This window comes from Periplaneta americana, chromosome 7 (genome assembly GCF_040183065.1).
Source record: "Periplaneta americana isolate PAMFEO1 chromosome 7, P.americana_PAMFEO1_priV1, whole genome shotgun sequence".
Classification (NCBI taxonomy): domain Eukaryota; kingdom Metazoa; phylum Arthropoda; class Insecta; order Blattodea; family Blattidae; genus Periplaneta; species Periplaneta americana.
The window spans coordinates 138990254-139002684 of NC_091123.1; the positions used below are offsets into that span (position 1 = coordinate 138990254).

General features: G+C 33.7%; 1 protein-coding gene across 1 annotated transcript in view; it reads right to left on the reverse strand.

Annotated features, from left to right (window-relative positions):
- Positions 1 to 12431, reverse strand: part of RanBPM (Ran-binding protein M) — a 163172-nt gene that overhangs the window by 16834 nt on the left and 133907 nt on the right. The window contains exons 6-8 of the mRNA XM_069831372.1: positions 7977 to 8543; positions 6143 to 6294; positions 4875 to 4986 (exon numbers count right to left, since the gene is read on the reverse strand). Coding sequence (XP_069687473.1) covers positions 4875 to 4986; positions 6143 to 6294; positions 7977 to 8543 — 831 coding nt within the window. The remainder of the gene's footprint in view (positions 1 to 4874; positions 4987 to 6142; positions 6295 to 7976; positions 8544 to 12431) is intronic.

Genomic DNA, 12431 nt, shown 5'->3' on the forward strand with positions numbered 1-12431 from the left:
ATTACAAAATGGATCATGGATACACCACACAGTGCTTAGAAACACGAAGCAACCAAGAATTCTTAAAGAAGATAACGTACTTCTGAGTGATATAATTGATTTAGTTTTAAAATATTTGAAAGTTATTGTAAAAAATTATTTAAGTAAAAAAACTCCAAGATTTATGTCTTTATGATAGATTTCCTGAAAATATGTATTTACATAATTTTTTTGTGAAAATATGTGTTTTTATGTCAAATAAAATTCGGGTTTTAAACTTGAAACTTCATGTTCGGAATTTTTAACTTTGTTAATTGTGTTTTATCACATGCAAAAAGAATATTTAATTACATAGGAATCCGCTCCTTAAACATTACTTCCGTAATATTAGATTGGATTTATTGTAAAATGTAAAACATATTATTTCACATTTTCTACATAATATTGTCATATTCATTTCTGCAGAATTTTTCTAGTTGTATTACTTTATTTTTATAAAAGCACTATGATATTTTCCCCATTTGCATTACAGATTTGATAATGATAATGATAATATATTTGTCGTTAAGCAGTCTTCATGATGAGAAACTGCATTTGCGAGTTTTTAGATTACTCTGATCATAATTCTGCAGCAGAATGTTGCAGTGCAATTTTTTTTTATTTGTAGCCACTTATTATTACTGCATATAATATTTTTGATGTTAAAACTTCGGAATTTTCGGTTATTAACGAAGAGAACCAGTCATTAAAACATTACAATGACACCACTGCAAATAAATTAATTCTTTCAAATCTTAGGCTATAATTTATCATATGTAACTAAAGGATATAAAGATATTATATTACAAAAATAAGAAGATAATGCACCTTCAAACAAAACACTCAATTCAAGAATACAATGAAATAAAAGGCTATAAAATGCTGGCGTGACAAATGTTGCCATAAAATAATGAGACATGGGCTGTGTCAATGAAGTCAAAAACTTCTAGCAAATTTAACAAAATTGTTATGGTAAAGAACAGAATATACAGACACAAAAAGAGGCTTGGGCAAGTTGCGTCACTAAGAGGAAAGTAAATAGAATTACGGTAATTCTGAAGGAAAACAGACAAATATATCATGTACTAGGGCATTCGAAAAGTAATGGCAACATAGTAACTGTTTCACACTAAATTTTTTAGGTTACTTTTGATATTACTTCAAATACAGTCTCCTGCCATGTTGTTGACAAATTCTTGGAAGATGGCAACTCCATCTGCAGCAGCATTTCTGGATATCTCTCTCACTGACCAATCTAAAGCTCTCTGGATGTCAACTCTTGATTGAAAGCGAATGGCTTGCTTCCCAACTTGTAATAGTTCAATATGGAAGGGCTTCTCTCCCACAGGCTTCTTGTAATGCCCTAAAGCACTGAGCTGCATGTTTTTCTCTTGTAACTTGGATTTTTATGAAGCATCTTTGTTCGTACATTTAGGGCTGTATTGTTTATTACAAATCAGAAACAGCAACTGTATTTACAAAATATGACTACTTAGAGGCATTGGCTGCGTTCAGCCGGGACAACACTAATTCAGCTAGTCATTTTTGCTGAGTTACAGCAGCTATGAGTTGCTGAATGACCAGATTGCAAAATGTCTGCTGTGTTTACAAAGAAACACGCCATTGTTCTCTCTACTCAGGAATATAAGACACCATTGGTTGATGTCTATCCCCTCCACTTTTGCTGGGTTGCTGCAGACTCGCAGCAAAAAAAAAAATTCCTACGAAAAATGACAGCCGCTATTTCAGCGCTGTCGGTCAGCAAGGCATTCAATGCTGTCGCTATTTCAGTGCTGTCCCAGCTGAATGCAGCCATTCAATATTGCAAATTTATGAAACAATTGCTGCTCTATTACGTAGTAAAGATTTCAATAGTCACTGCTAGGAGCACTGATTTACAGCACTGTTGCCATTACTTATCGAATGCCCTAGTACATAGTTCTCAATAATATATAAATCTTTTATTTCTTTTCTTTAATTTCTTAATATCGAACAGATTAACTAGGCCTAGTTTTTGTCCTACGTCTCCATTAGCCATGGAAACAGCCAATTTGTTGCTGCATTTTCTAGGTCTGGAGGAGGATACAATTTACCCCAGCATTCTTCACACGAGAAAACTAAGCATGAACATCAATAAAAAAAAAAAATTAAATGCAGCCAAAGTGCAAAAGAAAGTAACAGACTTTTTCAAATGGCTCATGATTAATTCTAAATTAAAAAACTACTGTTGTAAAGTAACATTAAACTGTAATTTTGTCAACAGTAATCTCACTAGAGGTTTTGATTTATCTAGAGAAAATCAAAACTCGAGTGGGATTTAACTGACTATTACACGATTAGAAGAAAGTATATAAAGATTAGAAGTAACGAAGTACTCCAATACAATAAAATATTAATTGACTTACGAAAATACAACTGTCTTCAAATGTATTATTGTACCATCTCAACATTACAAATATTATGCTAGATGCATGCTAGATGGCAGTAGTGTGTTATGATTAGCTGTTATCTTGCTATCAGTTGTGCCAACTATGGAATCTGTAGACGATTACTAGCAATGCCTTCTCAATCTAGATCACGAGTGCAGTATTACTAGTCAAGAAGGCTTTGTTGATTCAGTTTCATTTTTATTAAAACAGTTGCATTCCACTTCAATTATCCGAATCCCAGTAATCAACATCACTTGACAGATGATTTTCAATAAACCTTAATATTAAACAATCTCTGATAAGTGACTATCCATAATATCATATAGCATATAACATAACCTAAATAAAATATACAAGTGTTAGAAAAGTTTTAATTAACGACGATGACATAAAAAATAAACATGAATAATTTTAAAAGGAATGATTATTGAATGTACAATTTTCAAATTTGAATGTTTTAGTGGTTGGTGGTTCAGTTGATGTTATATATTGGACATGTGCGTAAAAGAAGTGGAACTCGTTGATGTAGGCCTACATGGTGTATTCCTCAACTTATTCAGGATTTCCGAATAGTTCTCTTCATTTATTTGTAAATAGGATTTCAGGGAAGATACATAGGTATGACCAGCGATCTTTATTAATTCTTGTTCTTGAATGCCAATGCGAATCATATTTGAAACTGCTGTGTATCGACTGGAGTGGTTAGGAATTTTCTGTTGGTCTTTTTTTTTTTTTTTGACGTCCAGACCAGCGCAGTTTGAAATGTTGGCAAACAAAGAAACAAATGCTAGGGACACGATAAAATTAAACGAATGCTAGGGATGCGATAAAATTGTGCGATAAGCAGCCATGATTGTTTGAAATATGTCCTTTTGTACCGTTTTATTGGTCAAAAGTAGTATGACGTAGTAAAAGTGTAATAGCTAAAGTAAAACAGATTATTTGTAATTTTCGGTTAACATTCAACCCCTTCCTGTCCATTATAATGGATAATTGAGGTTTTACTGCATAATACAGATGTGGTCTCATCTTCTTAATATATAAAATTGAATGTGGGTATGTATGTATGTATGTATGTATTGATGTGGGTGTGTATGTTCTCTATACAAATCTACACGCTTTGACCGATATGTGCCAAAGTTTGCACATTTGACCTTCATAATCAGGAGAAGAACATAGGCTACATTAAAATTGTGCAAATGGAAGTTAAATTAATTGAATATATAAAAAATAAAAATAAATAGATCAAATATTCATGTGTTATATTAAAATGTAAAATCTTCTACAGTCAATTGTTCTTTATTATTGTCTGTTGTATTCAACATAGACTTTCACGAGGCCTTGGAAATTTTAACACGAAATTAAATTACATTGTTGTTACACATCATGAAGGCTAAAACTAGATAATTCATGCAATAAGTATCTTTACGCAGTCCAGGACCGTATTATGAATTCCTCGATGCAGTTTTGTAGATAGTGAGCAGACTGTTTTATCCAATTGAATTCTAGAATTCTTTCAAACTACAAGGATTGCTACCACATAATTTACTTAATATTGAATAGCCATAGTAGACCTACTATTGCGAAATAGTGACTCACCAAAATTATGCATTAACAAGAATTTGTGTCAAAAATTCATGCGAAACGTAATATGAGTGGCAATATTAACTGGAAAAACGAAAGAAGATAATGTTTTTATCCCACGTATTGCTATTATAGCCATTCGATTTTAAGCAATTATTATAAGTTATAGTAATATTTGTAATAATATTACAATATTATAATATTGCAATAATAATATAAAGCCTATTTTACTGTTACTGTTAACCCGCTCTTATTAATAAGTTATGGTCACTAATGACTTGGCCGTTTATAGAAAAATAAGATTTTCTGTTGTGGTAGTGTTCTACATTGCCTTCTCCAGGAGAGTGAATTCTGATGAGTATAGTCTCCGTTACTGAAAAACACCCTGAAATCCATGTATTTGATAGAATCCATCCATTACAGATTGTGGTTTCGCCTTGAAGGAAATTAAATATATTGTGGGCAGAAAGGCTTAATAATGCATAATGCCGTGGTACGATAAATATTATCATCAATCACAATGTTAAATGTCTTAAATATTCCTGTAGCATAAGGTCTTAATGTTGTTAAAACTCTATTCATAGGTGAGATGGAATTATTTCGATTAGTCAGTTTCTTTGGATATTAGTGGCACTTTCTTTAATATTCGTCACTAGGGAGGAGAAAACATAAGTAAATATGGTTCGTTTTGGTTTTATATAGTTCCCTTGCCGAGGTCTCCGGTAAGTTAACAAACAGTTTATTTAGAAATAGACCAAAATTTAAAACCCAGGCAACGCCGGGTAATTTAAGCTAGTTATTTAATATAGAAGGGCACTGAGCTGGCACTGCAAAACTACTTACCTAGAATAGCAGAATTGAGGACAGCACACACTGTCTCCCTTTGAACTGGATCTAGCTGCCAACCAACAGGGCTGCTCCAAGGATTTGAATATGCTAATAGGCTGAAGGCATCCTGCAATATGAAGTTATATTTCAATATGTTGCCGTTTTTAATGGCATTCATTTCAATGGTTCAGATCATTTTTCTCTTGCTTCCCACTTGCACTTGATTCAATTATGAAAAAAATTGAACACATATAGGAATGTGATGTGTAATTATTTGTTTAAACACTGCAAAATCATTACAGAGTAACGTAATTATCACTCAAATTTTGTGTTGAAAGACTTTCATTATATACACCACATAAAGAAAGAGATTTCTAGCATTAAAAAACACAGCAATGATACTGTGAATACAGTCACTAAAGAATGGATCAGAATAATAGTGGCATAATACTTCAATGAAGGAGCTGAATATCAATAGTCCAACTCAAAAAGGAAAACAACTCAAAATGCAAAGTTTTGAGAAACTGTATTTCAAAGTTTCATGTTGTTGTGAAAAATCCAAGATTCATAGAAATTACTCTAAATTCTGTTAATGATGTTTCTTATATACTATAGTCCCGTCGCTCTAATTTCCGGCAGCCAATCACGTTGCAGGTTGGCTACATTTAAACATGTGCATCTTGTGGTTCGCTGATGAAGATGTTAAGCATTTCCTAAGGCTGGATAAATACTTAATATATAATCGCGCGCCATTTTCGCTCTTTCGTTGGCGTTCGCAGAAAGCACATGAGGATGTTATTTGCCGCTCAATTATTTGCTGAATTACAGTATGTTTGATTTATTATCATAGGAACTACGGCATGATAATGTTTAACGGTGTGGCAAATAGATTCCTCATCTGGTAGCTCGGCAACGAAAGAACAAAAATGGCGAATGATACTACCTACCTAGACTTTATAGAGCCTTTACTTCCTAAGACGTAAGCAAAGAGGAGGAGTCACGCTGGGAATAACAGCGTCATGAGACTATAAGTTCCAACTAAAATTATGTTAATTGGATTTTTCACTGCAAAATGAAACTTTAAAATGCAGTTATCCCAAAACTGCATTCTGAGTTGTTTCCCTTTTGAACTGGCCTGCTGATATATGAAAATGTAGATTTTATTGTAATAAAATAATACTGAGAACGTCATTTCAATGTTTTGCAACCAAATAAAACTTACTTCTTGACATACTCCATAAATACACAAATTTTTCGTAATTATTAAGGAAAATATAACATACCTGAAGCATTTTTTTATTGTTCTCACTTTTTCCTTGTTCTTGCCTGAGATGTAAGCTCATGTTGTACAATTCACGACCAAATTCTAACATACGCTCCACTGCTGGCTTACTGCCACCGCACAACTGGCGACGTGATGATGGAGGATCCACGTCTGCAAGTAAAAGCATTTCAATCAGTGACGTTACACAACTCGAGTACGAAAATGATAATTTAATACTGTATTACCAAAGACTTAGTTAGTGCTGTTACTGATTAACAACGATTTAAAAATTATTAATATCTACAAATGACACGATGTTTTTCTTCTCTGTCTATTTTTTTTTTTTTTTTTTTTTGGGAAGGGTTAATGCCACGCATATTAACGTGTATCAATTTGTGCTTCTGCCTACTTTTTGGGGATTATGATGCAGAATTCTACTCTAAGGTTGGGGCACCCATTAGGTCGAATTCTACTAGCCTCGTATGATAGAATAATGTATGAGTATGGAAGTGGGCAGAATGGATAAAGACGGTGATAATGACAGCAAAATGAACCCAGAGTCCAGCACCAAAAGTTACCCAGCATTTGCTATTAATGGGTTGAGGGGAAAACCCTGGAAAACCCCCAATCAGACTTGTCCTAACCAAGATTCGATCCTGGGCCTGGTAGTTTCGCAGTGAGACCTATAAACTATATCAGCCCATATACAGACGTAGACAAATTAAAAGCAAAATTGAAATTTTTTATGATTTTTTTTTTACAAAATTTAACTTCTCAATTTTGACTACAGTTGACATTTTTACATATTTCTATTATTATAGTAGATAGAAATATGCAAAAATGTCAACTGTAGTCTAAATTAAAGAGTCAAATTTTGTAAAAATATATCACAAAAATCCTAAATTTTGCTAATAATTTGTCCACATCTGTACAAACTATAATCAGCCCAAGCAGATATTTTAATCTATACCCCAGATCACATATTAACAGATTGATCAGCCTTTTAGGCTTTGAAGGCAACAACTTTTATCATTTTCACAATGCTGCCATCTAGCAACTGCAGAAGAATTCACGTTATAACTCTCATTTGAAACGCATGGAACAACTATACTTCCATCTAGCAATCGTTACCAATCCATAGTGGTGATCTTGGTGGTTGTTCTCTTCCACATGTTACCATTTTTAACATGGGGATGACCAATCTATTATATACAGGATGATTCACGAGGAAAGGTAAAAAATTTAGGATATGATGTCTTAGGCCATTTTGAGTGAAAAAGTTCATATGAACATAAGTCCGTTTTCGAACGATGGCAGAGCTAGATGCATTTTTTGGTAAAACGTCTCACCTCAATGTGAATCACTCGTTACCATATGAGTAGCTGATGTAAAATATGCTCGTGTATCAATGTCTATTCCTACATGTGCTCATACTACATGCTGACGTGAGACAAGGTCATCAATCGCAATGAATGACATAACATTGAACTCTGCATTGTGAGCGATGTAGGCAGTTGACTTAATAAAATGTCAACATACATGTCGCCCAACTGGAGTCATGCCACAAAGGGAAAAACACTGGAGGAGGGGAGTTCGATCCGGTGCTGTGGATTGAACTTCAGCGTAGCTCAGTGGTGAGAGTGCTTGGTACATAGAACCAAGGACCCGGGTTCAATCCCCGGCGCTGGAGCAAATTTTTCTCCTCTAATATTAATTGTTCCATATTTAAGTTAAATTACAATTAGTTAATTGTGGATTAGTAACATGTTCGTGAAATCAGCCCTAAATCTGCGATGCTTAAGTAAAGTAGCATGAACAGTAAGAAGTCAAACATTCAGTACAATATTACTTACCCATATCCTCTACATCATCTAATTCTTCTTTATCTTGCTGATGACTATTTCCATTTTGATAGCCATTAGTGGCAGGAGACACAGCTTTATTTACTAAAGAATGACCATTCCTCTCATCTGGAGGCTCCATCTCGACGTCACTCTCATCTCCTATACCGGGAGGCGGTCGAATGACTGACGAGCTCCCCATTGGCTGGTCTCCTGTCCCTCCACTGCTTCCATTCATAGCCACATTATTTAAGTTATTTTCTTCAACTGCAGAGGAGTTACCTCGACTCCGATTGTTCCCGTAACTCTTTGTAGACTGAATTACTGAGGTTTGTATGGGGCTAGTGGGTCGTGGAGGTGTATTGGATGACGAGGGATGTAAAGGAGAGAAGATACCTTGACCTCTGGGACATCGGGGAGGACAAACCTCAGAGTCTGATCCATTTACCATTTCCACAAACTGGCGGCACTTGAGCAGAAAGAGCAAATTTTGATTATGCTCTAACAATCCTGGGTATAATTTACTGGTTGTCTCGATAGCTTCACCCATCCGGCCAGCTAAAACTAATTTTAGGATTCCTATTAACAAAAGAAATATACAAATCAGAATAATAATTAAACATTGTTGTTTAAAAGTAAAGTCATCTGTGAGCTCTGAACTACAGTCTACATTCTACCATCACAGTATTCTACACACATGCAACCAATACCAACTTGAAAATTTAAAATTACAATTACTGATACACAGTTAAATACGTAGTGTGTTTTATATTAAAATGGCAATGGTTGAGTTAGTCAAGAAATAGTTTTTAAATTGGTTATTTAACGACATTGCATCAACTACTAAGTTATTTAGTGTCGATGAGATTGACAATAGCGAGATGAGGCCGAGGAATTGCCATAGATTACCTGACATTCACTTAATGGTTGGGAAAACCTCGGAAAAAACCCAACCAGGTAATCAGCCCAAGCGGGAATCGAATCCACACCCGAGAGCAACTCCAGATCGGCAGGCAAGCGCCTTAGCTGACTGAGCTACACCAGTGGCTAAAAAATAATTTTACAGATATAAATTTTGTAACTATTGTTCAGTTATCATAGAAATGTATGGAGTTGTCCAAGTTCTATAAACATACATAGTATCGGCAATAAGACTCGAATTTGGGGCTATGGCATATTAAGGGGAGAAGATTGTGAAATTTGAATATTTTTTTTTCTTAATTAACGTAAAATTTTCTTCTTTTTTCCCTCCCCTTTCTATGTTGAAATATCATTGCTGAACAACTTAAATTCGAGTTTAGTTAAGAAACTCAACCATTTTTAAAGGTAAATTCAAAATTTCTACATTTTACTCTTAAAAGCATGTTCTTTAAAATGTCTTCAGGACAATTTTCAGTTTAGTATTCAAAATTTTAAGATAAACAATCTATATCTTAAGAACGAATTTTAGAAGTACCGGTACTTTTATAGAAATATGGAGATATATCTTTCAAATGCAACGAAATAAATTTCGGTTTTAGGGAAAAGTTTTCTGATAGCCTAAAGAATGTGTGTATAAATATCATGCATGTAGCCTTACTAGTTCCGAAGATATGTAACTTTTTGTATGGAATAAAACAAAAACTTAATCTCACGGAAAATTTCAATCAAGTTTAGTGTTTGTACACCACAGCTTTGAAAATGGCGTCACAGCAGCTGGCAAGACCATAAATGCATATTAATTGTAATATAATGCAATATTTTTCATATATCAAAGAAAATTTTACATGGAAAACAAATTTTATTTTGAAAATAAATAAATAACTAAATAAATACATAAGAAAATAAATAAACAAAGTTACGGGAAACTGCAGTCAAAGTTTAATGCCATTTTAAAAAAACTGTGCACCAGAGCTTTAAAAATGGCATCACAGATGCTAACAAGACCAACATGACACACTAAGTTTTATGCAATGTGTTTTTTATACATTTGAAAGAGTACGAGTACTTTAAAGGATTTTTTTTTTTATTTTCTGATTTTTCATCATATATTTAAACCATCTTCTCCCAGACATAATGTTTTTATAAATTTGGTAATTTTATTTTGTATGCCAAGGTCATGTGCAAATGATAACGAATATCCAATGTCGTTGAAGTTGTACACTCTTTCTAATAGTTTGCTGTTAAGGCATATTTTGCTGGGTATAGGCTCTTTGGTTTCTTTGGTTTTATCACATGAAATTTTCATATCATAATTTTTGGTTATTTTCTCTAAATTTTGTAGTGATATTTGTAGGCCATCTTCAGAATTAGCAAATAATACTCGATCGTCTGCACACAACATAGTGTCTAAATTGAGTCTGCGTGTAATTGGTATATTGCCATGAGATAGCTGTCTCCATTCTTTAATTATGATATTTATGTAAATTATGAATAACAAAGGGGATAGTCCACAATCTCGTTGGACTCCTCGGCTAATTGGTTTCCAGACAGAGATTTTTGTTTACTTTAACAGATATTGAGTTGTTTCTGCATAAGTTATATATAATGTTAATAATTTGTTTCAGTACTCCATCATTATGTAGAATTGTAAGGAATTTTTCTCTGTTAACTCTATCAAATGCCTTAATGTAATCTATAAATGCAATATGTGTATCCATGTTAAATTCTCTCTGTTTTTCGATTAGAATATTAAGAGAGAAAAATCGAAATCGCCAGACTGATGCAAGGCTTTAATTTAATCAATGTATATATGTATCTATTTGTTATGATATGTCTACAAGTGTATATCTGTTGTCATCATTAGTCTATAAGTTTTAATTTGTTATGATTAGTTTAAATTATAACCTTAATATAATCCATGTAAAATATGGAATAAATACCACTACAACCACTACTACTACTAACCAAACATAAGACTATTCGGCAAATCTAACAAAAGGTTTCAACTTCAATGAGTTTTAGACACAGAATGGCTTTACTATAAAATAAAGAACATGGTGACAACACCCTTAATTTAGCTACAAATGTGTTAGTGATGTGATGGTTGTTCTAGGACATTTATCTAAACTAATCTCACAAAATAAATTAAATATAATAAACATTGCCTATATAAGACTAACCAAGAGTATTACTTCGTTACATTGGCAGGTAATGAACTGCATTTATGCACGCACACACGAGAACACATACATACACAGATATTCTAATATTTCAGAACATATGTACGAACCTACTTTTCTATGTAAAAATTTGCAGTACAAATTTTAAAATGGCAACACAAATTCACAGCTGACTAACAGTTCCATAAATCTCCATCAAGCAAAATATTATTACTTCTTGTATTTACGAGTTTTGATTTTATCTGGACAAAATTTCAAGCTACAGGAAACACATTCACCAAAATTCGTATCTACAGAGCATTCCAGTGGTAAGTATTGGTTTATTTGTCGGGTTGTGGTTGAGCAACTGCTGAGCAGCCAGTTCCCCCTTTCTTGGCGTTCAATACCTCACATAATGTTTAAATGGCAGTCTGCCTGAGATTAGAATAACGTAGAGAGGAGTCTGTCATGTCGCTCATTTAGTTACCAAGTGGAGATTGTGTAAAGATGAGATATTCTGTGTTTGAACGTACATACGGTGTGAAAACATATTATACAAAAAAGTGTGACAAAACAAGGCGAAAATTTAGAAATCTTTTCCAGGCTGCTCAGTTCTGACCAGGAGGGCAATAAAACAATTAGTGAAAAAGTTTATTGAAATATGTTGTGTAATTGACAGAAGAAAAAATTGACGAAATTGGAGTTGTTTTGGAACGTACACCTGAAAGTCTCCGAGATGTGTAGCACAGGAGACTGGAATTTCAAAAACATCTGCCCATCGAGCAAAAAAAAATTACAATTAAAGCCTGTGAATGATGGTTTTTACGGCGATGTGAACTCTGTATATAGCACAAAATGATTAACACGTCCAGCAGCTACTGTCATGAGGGTGAGCACAAAATTCTGTAATTAATGTAACATAAAATAATTAATGTTAAACACAACATATTATGGTTAGTAAGTATACATGTAAGTTTTAATATGGTGAAGTGCCGTAAGTTTACGGGCCCAGTTCCTCGCAGTCGCTCAAGCATGTGCCACTCAGTGGCCAAAGAATAAATCAGTAGTTATCGCTGAAATGTTCTGCACATTGTAATAGTGGGTATGAAGTAAACACAAAATTAAAGTGGCATGCATATTTTTGACAGAGAATTTAATAACATCTGACGAGAGCTTGTTTACTGTATAACTCAATACTATGCAGTCTTGCTCAGGTTGACATAATGGAGTATTAAAACAAACATGAACTGAGGGTGCTAACCAATTACAGTCCCAACTTCGTACTTAATTCATAACCTCATTCCGAGGGTAACTTTCTTTTTAGTCTTCTCACTGACTTTCAGCAATTTTCGAAGCAGAGGACTGACATGATGGTCGAAAGTGATGT